General features: G+C 37.7%; 1 protein-coding gene across 1 annotated transcript in view; it reads left to right on the forward strand.

Annotated features, from left to right (window-relative positions):
• Window positions 1-11,219, forward strand: part of LOC126091660 (zinc finger protein 585A-like) — a 100,961-nt gene extending 89,742 nt beyond the window's left edge. The window contains exons 5-6 of the mRNA XM_049907084.1: window positions 2,787-4,364; window positions 9,888-11,219. Coding sequence (XP_049763041.1) covers window positions 2,787-4,364; window positions 9,888-11,085 — 2,776 coding nt within the window. The 3' untranslated portion in view covers window positions 11,086-11,219. The remainder of the gene's footprint in view (window positions 1-2,786; window positions 4,365-9,887) is intronic.
• Window positions 11,220-13,803: the final 2,584 nt, after the last annotated feature.

Here is a 13,803-nt window from a genome sequence, read left to right on the forward strand (position 1 = left end):
CCGTTTTAAGAACGCTGATTCCCTGTTCTATGTTAACTGTTTCAAATACTTCAGGTCTGTTTGTCACCAGAAGGTCTAATATGTTATCGCCACAAGTCGGTTCCCTGTTTAACTGCTCAAGGTAGTTTTCGGATAAAGCACTTAAAAAATTTCACTGGATTCTTTGTCCCCGCCCCCCTTATGAACATTTGAGTCTCCCAGTCTATATCTGGCAAATTAAAATGTCCACCCAGAATTATAACATGGTGGGGAAATCTACTCGAAATATTTTCCAAATTATCCTTCAGGTGCTCAGCCACAACAGCTGCTGAGCCAGGGGGCCTATAGAGACATCCAATTACCATGTCTGAGCCTGCTTTAACTGTGACCTTCACCCAAATTATTTCACATTTCGAATCTCTGTCACTTTCCTTCGATACTATTGCACTTCTTATCGCTATAAACACGCCTCCCCCTTCACTGTCCAGCCTGTCTCTGCGGTATACATTCCAATCTGTTGGCACAGTGCCTATCATAGCTAACTACTAGAGTGGTACCTGTGCACTCAAATAACTGGACACTGATGTCGAGTCGATACCTGTTCTGATCTCTTCAGGTTTAATGTTATTGTAAAAAGAGAATTCTTCCAATTATAGTGATAGTAAGGCAGAATTAATATTTTCAACATTCCACCAAGCCTGGTAGCTTCCAAACAACTCAACTTTGCTACTATTCAGCATTATTCATAAATTAGTTACATTCTGCCACGACTTTTTATACCCAATTTACAACCATATACTGTTACTGGCTTTTGATAGCTGGGAGTAGAATTAGACCCAGTTTTGGAAAAGTAAAAGTGGAAGAAAAAGGGATTGATGGCTTTACATTTGGGTGTCAGAATATTCACTGTATGAGGAATATCAAGGAAGTAGATTACATTTTCACCTGCAGCAACAATGGGTATGGCTGGTACTGTTGTGCCATCTGAACTTTTATCCACGAAGTTGGCTTCCAGCCATACCAGTGAGACATTCATGTCTTTTCATGTTATTTTGTAGTAGACGTTTTATACGTGTGCCTTAATTGAAAATTGTGAAGTGCGGTTGGTAATAAGGTTTTTGTTACCAAAAAACCATAAACTAATTGAAATTTATTGGAAACTGTGTGAAGTGCACAGAAACATTATAATCATTGAAGATGAAGTGTGCCAATGGTGCATTAGGTTTAAAAGTGGCCAAACTAATATTCACAATGAAGAGCAAGATGGATGACCAACCATTGTGACTGATGAACTGCTTGCAGAAGTCAATGGAAGGTTCAAGAATACCACCACTTAATAATGACGAAGATCTCATTTGGTTTTCCTCAAATTTCACAATGTTTGTTGCATAAAATTTTTGTACAGAAGCTAGACTATCAAAAAATTTGTGCAAGATAGGTAAAAAAAAATTTGACAGAAAACCACAAGAACCAGCAAGTGGCCATGTCACTGACATTTCTGGATTCTTATAAAGAGATTGTGATTCATTACTTGACTGAGTCATAACTGGAGACGAAAGTTGAGTCAAACAAGTGAACTGCACACCAGATCTGTGGAGTGGAGGCACACAAAAACCCCCCAAAAATGAGAAAATTCTTGCAAACACTGTCTCCAAGAAAGATTATGATGACTGCTTTTTTGAGACAGGTAAGATGTGCTTCCTGTTGATTTTCTTGAGTGTGGCACAATAAAAAGCTCTGTGAGGTATTGTAAAGCTTTGGAAAACTTAAGAAGAGCGATTCGGAATAACCACAAAGTTAAGCTCAAAAGTTATGTTCTTTCACAACCATGCTTGACAACACAAGGCAAATCATGCTCGAGAGGTATTCAATGCTTTTAAGTGGGATATATTTCCTCATCTGCCGTACGGTCTGGATCTTGCACCCAGTGACTACCATGTGTTTCCAACATTGAAGACCTTGCTTGCAACACAGTGCTTTGATGATGAGATGGAACTGCGGGAGGGCTTGTCTAACTGGTTGAAGTCTCAAACCAACTTGTTGAAATTTCATGCAGCTGAATTTTATGACAAAGTAATTTAAACCTTGTTCACTGCAGTGAAAAGTGCCTAAGTTCGTCTGGAGATATCTTAAAAGCTAGTATTTAAGTGTCACAATTTTTTTCCTGTGCTTAGTTATACCAAAGTGTAATCTATTTTCTGAATAGCTCTCATATTTTGCTGCTTAAAATAGTAGAGTCATATATGATATATGAAGGAGAGGGATAAGAAGCATAAATGGCTTGAGGATGACAGATTGACAAGGCAATTGACAGAAAACAAGAAAGAAAGTTCCAAGTGATGACTTACATTTCTTGTCCAGACAGGTAAATGCTGTTGTTCTGGCAGTGAGTTCTCAGTGACAGTTACTGGCATTCTTTAGACTCTCTTGAGCCTCGAAGAAGAATCCACGTTTTAACCCTCAGAGACTGAGCGTTTAAAGGAATTTGGGCCCATTTCATTCAACTTTTCTGATAGGTAGAGAGTGGTTTTTTCTGAATGGACAGTAGCAACATGAATGGTGGTGAGTGAGTGCCTTATAATTTGCTTCAGTTAGATCTTCTGATGATCTCAGTGTGTGTGTGTGTGTGTGTGTGTGTGTGTGTGTGTGTGTGTGTGTGTGTGTGTGTGAACAATGTGCTCATAAAGTATGATTTGCAGGCAGATAATAAAAGATGGTGACATTTAATGTAACATATACGAAGTTAAAATTTTGTGCATTAGGTGATTTACCATCATTGTAACAGCACTGCACACCTTGTGTTGCAGGTCAAGAGAACTGAAGATACCAACTGTTGATGAATCTGCAGTAATCAAAGGAGAGGGAAAGGATAATGCAGCTGCTCAGTTAACTGTAGGAGAAAGTTCAGTGGTATCAGATACTAATGGAATACTTATTTATTCAATCTATGTTGCAACAGAAGGTGGAGAAGACGAATACTATCTATGTGATGTTACTGGGGAGAAAGGAGATATACACATCACAGAAAATGCAACATTGGCTAGAAAATGTGATGGAATAAATGCACTAGATAAAGTACTAATAGAAAATGGTACAGTGGCTACAGAGAATGACACTGCCATGAATGATCACAACTACATAAAATCAGATTATGTGGTTCAACAGAGTACCAGTGAAGAAAATAGAGAAAGAGAAGTAGTGAGTCAACCCCTCTTTATTTTCAAATGTGTTAAAAGTCAACTTGGTAAAAGTGGTAGAAAGTGTCATTCTAAGTTAGTTCAAGTAAGGAAAATTATTTCATGTCCACACTGTGGAAAACAATTCAGAAATGAGGCTGTGTTTCTGACTCACATGAGAATTCACACTGGTGTTACTCCATTTTACTGTAGATATTGTGGGAAAAGCTTTCGGTTGTCACTGTCACTTAGAAAACACATGGACTCTTGTAAAAATATGGGGAAAGGGCCATTTTCTCATCCGCTTACTTTAACAAACAACCGTTTTGTGTGTACACTTTGCAGAAAAAGTTACAAGTTGAAGTCAAGTCTTAAACAGCATATGAGAAGTCATTTTGGTACATTGAAGGCAAAACTAAAATGTGAAATTTGTGAAATGAAATTTTGTCGCAAGGCAGAACTTCTAGAACACAAGCGGCAACACCCAGAATCCCCTCCCAATATTTGTGAAATTTGTGGTAAGCTCTTTTTGCATGAGAAAGATCTAAGTGAACACCATATCAGCCATAGTGAAGATCGACCATTTGAATGCTCTCTTTGTGGCACCTGTTATAAACGAAAATCACATTTGTCTCGTCATTTGAGTAAAGGCTGTTCCCGAAAGCCTAACAAAAGGAGAACTCACGTGAAAAAACTAGGTAAAGAATTTATATGTGGTGTTTGTTTCAAAGTGTGCAAAAGCCAAAAGCTCTTGCTGCTGCATAATATAAGTCACACAGGTGAAAAGAGATGGCAATGCTCCCAGTGTGAGAAAAGATTTGCCCAGTCAGGGGCCCTACACCGACATATTCGTACTATTCATGGTGGTGTAAGGGATTTTATTTGTAAAGTGTGCCATCGAAGCTTCACTGCAAAAGCCACCCTCCTGAATCATTCTCGAATTCATACAGGTGAGAAGCCATTCCTTTGCCAGTACTGCCCAAAGACATTTCGGACACAACAACAACATAGGCTTCATCAAGTTGTCCATACAGATGCCCGGCCACATTCCTGTACATATTGTTCAAAAACTTTCCGGCGCAGGCCTCATCTTGTGGTACATATACGTACTCATACTGGAGAGAAACCTTATCCATGTCCAGAGTGTGGGAAAGCATTTGCTCAGAAGAACGACATGACGAAACATCTCAATACTCACAAGAAGTTTCAGTGAGGGACTTTGAAAATATATAAAAAACTATATCAATTTAATAAATATTGTAATACCTCAGAATCAGACACAATAAAGAACAAATGTGAACAATAAATGTACAGACTGTTTATTTACCACAATTTTCATAACGTGTAATAATACAGAATGACTTCTAGAATAGAATAAAATATACAGTCATACTCATTAATATGTAAACAATACAAGGACTGGATTATTAATAATTGATACATAGTTGTATTTTCGTTCTTACATATGTTGCACTAAAATATTTGTTAAAAGTGGAGATCTATGAAGCGTGTACAGTATTCAAACCCTACCTAATCTGGATGAACAGTTGGGCAATGTTATTTTTTAGATTTCTGTACTGAATGAATTTCTCATTACAAGATTTGGTTGCTTTTTTTGATTGAATAAAATTTTGTTACATCCTCTATTATCTTTAGTGTGAAAACTATAACTGGTTAATGACTCATAACTGGAGTTCACAGTTGTGTAAAATCCTTTAGAGGTCATCATGGTCAATAAATAATTTTATAGGCAAAGGTTATCATGCCTTTTGAAGATCTAGAGTTAGTTACATTTACTAGTGAGCTTTTGACTTTAGTGACAACCAGAAGAAGAACAGTGATGAAGGATTTCAGTTTGATAGCTGTTGTTGCATCTAAATGTGATTTATTACAAAAATAACATTTAAAAGAGTCTCATAACAGCAATAATGAACTTTATTTGATATTTAAAATCAACAAGATGAGTTTTCTCAGACATGGGGAGGGTGCAGATGATCAAAAATTTGTTAATAAGTTGAAACAATGGCAAATAAGTTCAAGAGACACGTGAGAAACATTCCTATTGTATTCACAGGGCATTGTGTATGCATCTTTGGAAACACGTGAAGTGATGTATGCCAAAAGTTTGTATCTATCCTTGCAGTAGTTGTATTAGCAATCGCTGCTTTGTTCGAGAAATTGTACTAGCTTGTCATAATGGTGACTATAGTATCACATGGATGGGATGTTGCCACGCTTTCTATTGTGGATCAACATGACAATGAGTTAAGGATGGGCAAGACATTGTGATACCAATGCATTTTATTGCAAGTATATTGGGTATGCTAAATTCATGAAACACACTGTCTCCAGTGTTGGTTGGCTACCGGTTTTTCAAGTGCCTCTGCAGCCAGAGTAAACCAGGATTATCTCATTCCAGAGAGAACTGTTGCTGCCATGATTAACTTTATATCATTCTGGCAAAGTGGATGGACAGGCCATAGTAGAGCAAATCACTCACCAATTCAGTGTTGGACAACCACATCTAGTGAGCAGCCTGTACGAAACAGACACTGCTATTGGCAGCTTCAAATATTTAAAAAACCATAGGCTGATGACCCTGGTAGAATACACATCGTTAACTGGGATCAAATACAGGACAAAGCAGCCAAATGAGAAGATTTAAAAAATCACACAAACTGTAAATTTAAATTTTTTGCATGAATCTAGTGCACATGGGTGGAAATTAATAGTTTATGTTGAAAGTTATCAAATTTTGAATGTGGTATCACTCATATTTCATACTTGGTTTTTCACATATTACCAGAGTCTGGGGATGAATCCACCCATGATGTTCCATAGTTTTCTGCTGGAATGTTGTTTGTTTCGTGGTGAATTGATCCATTTGTATTGTCTCTGGTTCTTGCATGGTTTTCCTGGAAAACTCTTGACTTGATGTAACCCCAAAGAAAACTTCTGGAGCCAATAAACCTGAGGAATTGAGAGGCCATGGAATATCACCATTTCTGCTGACGAGATAACCAGAAAATGCAAGTCTACTTACCCCATCCTAATGGAAAAATATTTCTTCATTTGGATCACAGTTCAGCAAAAAAAAAAAAAAAAAAAAAAAAAAAAAAAAAAAAAAAAAAAAAAAAAAAAAAAAAAAAGGTTAGGAATGTGTCAGCTGAGTGTTTACAATTTGCCATTATCATGTTCAAATTCAAAAGTCAGGTCTAATTATCGCCCAAGATGACATTGTGTACCAAACCATTACTTTTCCTGAATGGAGAGGGGTTTCATGGAGGTGGTGTGGATTTTAATTGGGCCCGTATCAAAAGTTCTTCTCATTAAAAAATCACTAATGTGAAAGTGAGCTTTGTCTGTCATCAATATGTTGTGCTCTCCCTTCATTTTCTCCAGTAACATTTAACATCACTTGGTAAAAGCATAAGTGGTTACTGTAATTTTGAGGTTGGAGGACCTACACTTCTTGCATCTTGTATGGATGGTAGTGCAGATAATTCTTCACTAATCACTAATCGATTTCTGAGACCAAGTTCTGTGCTGTGCTGTCTAGCTGATTTTCATGGACATCTTTGTAAAGCTTGATACTTATGATCAATTTCTGTTGGATCTGGTTTGTTTTTACACTACCACCTCTCTTCTTTGTAGTGCTACTAGCAGCTTAAAAATTTTTCAACCAAAGATTGACAGCGGTGGCATGGGATCCCATGGGGTTAAATTAAACTTTTGATGGAAAGAATGTCAAGCTCCAACAAAATTATCATAATTTTTGTAATACACCTGTACAGTAAATGAACACTGCACATTAGACCAATGCTCCATGGCTACTGAAACTTCTACCTGTCTACAGGCCCAAGGCCAGTCCCCCACTCCCATAACCCCCACCACAGCAGCCAGTCGGTCCTCAAATCTTCCCATTTGATTGCCTCACCCTGTGCATTGAAAACAGCATGAGTTAGTGAATCTCTCTTGACAATAGCACACAATTCAGGCAGGTTGTGGAGCATTCCCATGTGAAGGATGATTTCATGAGATGAAATGAGGTCATTGATATATTTTCCTTTGTTTCTCAGCAGGTAATTAAATAGGAACCTATTGACAAATTACATTCAACTAGGTGACTGCTTACAACACCTCACAGTGTGTTTTCAGTAAGACAATGCACCACTCATCATTTCTGAATTGCGACAGAATTTTCTGAGCAATATTCCATGGACATGAAGGTGCTTGTACCCAAGTGATTGAAGAATGTATCTTGTAAAATGCAAAGAAAGTGTATATCGTCAAACAAACATGTCCTCCATTATCAGGTTTAATGGCTTGTTATTGAATGTTTATAAAATGTAGTGTTGCTTCGGATTCAGCCCTGTCTAGAGCTTGCAGTATGTTGTTTCCACAAATAAACTTCGAAAGGCTGCAGTTCCTTGATAGTGTTAGTATGTTTTGTGCTGTGTTATATTAATATCATACAAGACAACAGTCCCCCCCCCCATACAAGACAAAAGTCCCACTAGTTCATATTTGTAACAAATGACAGTATACATCTTCCCCTACCCCATGCCAATTTAGGTATAATTCAAAGGGCAGAATGTTAAAAGTGCTCTCTCTCTCTCTCTCTCTCTCTCTCTCTCTCTCTCTCTCTCTCTCTCTCTCTCTCTCTCTCTCTCTATCCCCCCCTCTTTCCCCCCTCCCCTCCCCGCCCCCCCTCGATGTCTGCCCCCCCCCCCCCACACACACACACAGAGAGAGAGAGAGAGAGAGAGAGAGAGAGAGAGAGAGAGAGGGGGGGTGAGAGGGTGAGAGAGAGAGCTGGGGGGGGGGGGGGGGGCACAGGGGAGAGCTGAGTACAGTCTGTCAAAGAAAGTATGAGGGGAAGGGAGCTGCTGAGGATGGGTAGTAAGAATGGAAGATGTGCTGGAGGGGAAGTTCCCTCCTGCACAGTTCAGAGGATCTGATGCTTAGGGAATGATCCAAAGGTACATGTATTGGTGTTACAGTGTGTAACATGTACAGCAACTGTGTGGTCAAATGTTTGTGGCTAACCACAGTGGCCAATCATGCATTATTAGTTGTCACTCGAACTTAACAACAATAGTGGAACATAGCTGATGCTTGATGGCGAACAAACAACTTTACCTCTGATTGGATAGGAAATCCCTTATAATGGCTGTAGCAGGAGATAATAGGTACAAGTATGTGACAGGTTTGGGACCTGGACCATCCACAGAGGAGACATGTAAGATGGAGTATTTGGATCAGGGGTGGCATAGAGTACAAGAAAAGACAGTTGAAACCCTAACAAAGGTTTTGTTTTAGTTTTTCAATGCCTTGCTAATATTTGATGATAAAGTGCTGGGTCACTGTGGTGACAGATTTGTCAATATCATACAAGAAATGGTGCAGTAGGTCTGGATCTGTTATTTTGGCAGCCTTTGAACACTCTGGTAAGTTTATCCATATACTTGTATAATTAACACAGTGGAAAATCCAAGATGAAATAATTGCGATAATGACATATTATGAAAAGGATAGATTACTACTCACCATATGAAAGAGATGTTGATTTGCAGACAGGCACAACAAAAAGACTGATAGATTTGAGCTTTCTGCCAAAAGGCCTTCTTCTAAAGTAGGGTACACACACAAATTTGCTCACACTGAGGCCTCAGTGGTCAGAGGCAGTTGTTACATGTGTGAGTTGCCCTTGTGTGAATATGTGTGAATGTGTTTCCTACTTTGTAAGGCCTTTTGGCAGAAAGCTGCTCCAGTGTATAGCAGTCTTTTTGTTGTGTCTGTCTGCAACTCAACAGTTCCTGTATAAAGTGAGTAGCAATCTATTCTTTCTGTTGTAATGACTGCCATATTATTGGGCAGTGACTTTTTGACATGGATTCAGGGACTGTATCAAAGTGGAGGTACTGTTCTTTGGTGGTATGTCTGATGTGGGCAGAGGTTTCCCTTGAAACATCGGAGAGGGAGATATCGACATCCTCATTGTTTTCCATTAAACAAGGTTTTCCTGACCATTACTGTACTCATTTCTTATTTTGCCACTTACACTGCAGTCAATGCTCTGTTGTTATACACCTGATGATGATATTTTTTTGAACTGTACTGCCTCTGAAGACTGTCGTTACTGTAATTTTAATGATTGAAATTTTAAAATTGTAGTTGAAGTTTTTGCAACAAGGCTTGCCAGTATGAGTTGGTCGTGTCTGGAAGGTATCAATGCTTTTTATTATTAAAGTTGGAGTGTTATAACTTCCTGACATACATTTCTATTTTTGCACAACATGACAAGTTATCTGAAATTTGCATGAAATCTCTCAAATGAACTAACAACGTCTGAGGTATCCTATAACCACACCTGTTTATTCCTCCCTGTTTTCTTTATTTTTTTTTATGTACAATATGCACTAGTTTCCGTGGTTCATCAATTTTTACTTTAGCGTGATTAGCTATGTGACGTCTTAAGAATGCTTATGCAATATTTGTTTTATTTGAAAATGTTCATTGAAACTTGAAGCAGTTAAAAGTTAAAAAAAAAAAAAAAAAAAAAAAGAAACTAAGGTGTCTGACTAACTTCCAAGAGTTCATATTGTCAGTTACATTACAACTCCAGATTTGTTTCTGACTGCAAGGCATGATGCCACATATTCGTATGAATGTTGTGGTGAAGAAAATTACAATGTTATTGTAATATTTTTTATGTAATTTATCTTACAGGTGCAACACTTACTGTCCAGACAGTCATTCTTTTGAAGTGAGAGGAACAAATGTGATTAGTGATACGTTCAAGAAGAGGTCAAATATTGAAAATGAAAACAAAATTGCACTTGAAGGTAATGTGTGCCTCAGAAGACCTATTGAAAAAGACAATGTTAAATCATATATTATGCAGAAGTCCTGTCACGGCAGAATAGAAAATACCACTGATATTATAAGTGAAACAAATAATGGTTATGAATGCCAGATGAGAAATGATGAAGTTCAAAATACAGGAAGCACTGTAGCTTCCACTGATTTTAACAAAATAAATACCTCAAACTCTGAATGTCCTGAAATGGAGATGGACATTCACCAAACAATAACAGAAGAGTCTAGAGACAAGGAAATGCTTAATTTGTGCAACTCTGAGCATAATAAGATAGTAGAATCCAAGAAACAAAGGAAATGTGACAAAGGAGAGAGCCCAGACGTGGGAGCACCTCTGAACTTACAGTGTGATGCTGAAGAAGACATTTTAAATCAAAATGGTGCAGCAACAAAACAAAATCCAATTATAGGTTTAATAGAAAGACATGATGTGAAGAAGAAAGATAAAAAGTCCTTTCGTTGCAGTGATTGTGAAAAAGTGTTTTTCCAAAAAGATAGTTTCCTACGGCATTTGCGAATTCATACTGATGAGCGCCCTTTTACATGTCACATTTGTGGGAAAGGTTTCCGTGATTCAGGAGGCTTGACTCGTCATCTTAGAGATGTCCATGCACGTGTCAAGAACTTCAAGTGTGATATTTGTGGTACTTTGTTTGCTGCTAAAGCAACTTGTGATGACCACAGACGAACTCACACTGGGGAACGTCCATTTATTTGTGCTATATGTGGTAAACGCTTTAGTTCTAAAGCATCTCATTATATGCATGCCAAAACACATACTGATATCTTTCCATATAATTGTAATTTCTGTGAAAGACGTTTTAGAAGACGTCAGGAATTACTCGTGCACAAAATGACACATACAGGTGAGCGTCCCTGTGCATGTGATATTTGTGGTAGAGAATTCCGTGTGTCTGGAGAGCTGCAGAGGCACAAATTCGTGCATTCAAAGGATAAGCCTTATTGCTGTTCAGTCTGTGGTATGTCTTTCAGACAGAAACGTTATCTTGTCAATCATTTCAAAAAGCAACATAAGGATCAGTCATAATGTACTAGATTTTTATTGTGTGTGTATAACAGATGAAAATTGTTTTTACATGTTATTAAAATGCAGACTATACTTATTAAAGGAGATTTATGTTAAAAAAATGGTATTAACTAAGGAACATAATACGTTTCATAAACAAAGATATTTTGCTGAGCAATATTTGTAAAAAAAAAAGGGGGGGGGGGGGGGAGTGTGAGTGATACGATAGAACAAGTAATAGAGATGATATTCCATAATTTATTAATAAAATCTTCACATAAGAGAACAAAATCAACATGGTCTCCGGTAAGTTTTTAGCTGTTCATCACACAGTGTATGTTGGTGATATAATTGAGGAAGGCATGCAACATTTATATCTTTATATTATTGGTGTCTATCACAGATGGGCATTGTAAGATCTAAAAATGAAAAATAAAAGAGTCAGCCTCTTTATAGTTCATACATTACTCGTAACTTAAGAGGTAGTTCTGCTGGATGTTATTTGTCAACATCAAGAAAATAAAACAGTTTTATTAGAACCATTTGGAAGTGGCTATAAACTAATAGAAAAAAGTCACTCGGCATGTGCTAAAATGTGTTATGCAAAGTGAGCAACCTTATTGAAAGTCATATTTTCTACACGTTTTTTTAAAGATGTTGATGTGAGTACATATAGAACCCTTGTCACTTTCATGAAAATACATAGTAAGCTGTTTCATGAAAATGAGAAACAGCAGATCAAAATTTTTACTCAGTTGCTAAATCAATTACTTTCTTATAATACAGGTCCACAATTTCTATAATTTTTAAAGATGAGATCACTTAACACAATTACATTTCAGTTTTTATAAGTATAACAACATTCAAAACTGATTAAGTACTTACATGGGCTGTTTTTAATCAGAACTCGAGCTTTCATTCTGCAACAAAGTGTGCATTGCTTTTTAAATTTCTTGTTTGATTAAACCAAAGAGCCAGGCCAGAACTCAGATCCAGAATCATACATTTTCCATGCAATAATCATACTGACTGAGCTATCCAGGCACAGTAGGAAAAACCAGAGCACATCCTGCAACATGTTTAAAGAATCAATATGAAATTAACCCCTTGTCTTTTCTAAGTCATTCCTCCTTTCTGCTTGGAGTGCAGGCCCAGTGAGGTATGCAGCAGATCTGTGAAGTCTAACAGGTATGAAAGAGATTTTGACAAAATTGAAACTGTGAAGAGAGGCCACAAGTCATACTCAGATAAAGCCTGTTTGCAGGAGGCAACAGTCTAAGTTCAAATCCTGGTCTGGCATGCTGTTTTTGATCAGTTAGGCATCACTTTATATAATTTCCCAGTCTGAATAGTTATATTGTGATGAACCACAGTGACTGATATGTCACTCACATTTGAAACTGTTGATTAGATGAATCATTATTTGCTAGAACAATAGTATTGCTGCAAGCTACACTGCGTTCAGTGAGGTATAAAACTTTGCATTGCTGGCTGACATGTTTTAGGTTGCCACTTCAGTCCCACCATCAGGAGTTATTTGAAGTTTAGTCTTTATCATTTCTGGAAGTTTCTTGAAATTTCTCATGTTTGTAGTTTTTGCATAATGTTTGTACAAACAACAGCACTCTCCCTCCAGGAGTTCAGTTCTGTCTGTGTGGTACTGTCCACAATGAATATGCTTTCAGTGCTAAGTGGTGTATTTCACTGATGACTCTGCTATCGGAATTGAACTTGATTGTGGCTATGATGTGACATTGTGTGGTGGATACATCAGGTATTTCAAAACACCTACATCACCATGACTCCAAATAGACCACATAAAAGCCATCACCTACACAGACTGGGACCAGAATACAAGCAATACATTGTTTCCTAGGTCCATATATATTCAGAAAATCAGTAGATCACCAGGCAGCAGCAAGTCAACAACACATTAGACTTCCTTCAGTGTTTTCAGAGACACTGGTCAGGACCTCACAAAATGGCTGAAATAATTTGACTGAGTCACCAAAAACAACAAGTGGACTGATATGACATGTTGTTAGCAAATGTGTACTTTTACTAAAGCACAGCCCACCAGTGGTTCAAGAACAACAAAGAGAGGCTTGATAGCTGTGACAAATTCCAGGACAAACTGAAGGAAACATTTGATGACAGCAATTCCACTTAGCAGAGGAACAACTGATGAACAGGACCTAAAGTCATGTCAAAATAGCACAGTCTTAAGTACAGAATGTTTTGGCCCTATGCCACATTGTGAATCCAAATATGACAGGAGTCAATAAAATATCACACTTTATGATAGGAGTCACTGTACCAAGCTTTTCTTGTAAAGGATGCCACAACAACCAAGAAATTCAAGTGGTGCCAGTGCATCAAGGAAATGCAGCAGAAAAATAGTTGGACAAAAGAGGTGTGACTGACTCCCAAATGCGGTCCATATGGCAGTGGCAGAAGACCACCATGACCTCATTTATCTCATATACCATGTAATAAAAGCTAGTCTACACAATGATATTTTGTTGCATCACTCATTGTGTGAAATGAGTTTCATGCAAATAGTTTCATATGTGACTAGACACGGTGACACCAGTGTACACTTCAGTTTGGTTGTTTTGTGAGTGCTGTAGTCATGTCCTCAGTGAAAGTTCTGACAGCTGCTCAAGTTATGGTGAAGTCAATGCCAATTTGCATGAAATTTCTGTGGAAGTAAAGAAATAAAAGTGCATTTGAGCTCAT

Source organism: Schistocerca cancellata, chromosome 1 (assembly GCF_023864275.1).
Source record: "Schistocerca cancellata isolate TAMUIC-IGC-003103 chromosome 1, iqSchCanc2.1, whole genome shotgun sequence".
Classification (NCBI taxonomy): domain Eukaryota; kingdom Metazoa; phylum Arthropoda; class Insecta; order Orthoptera; family Acrididae; genus Schistocerca; species Schistocerca cancellata.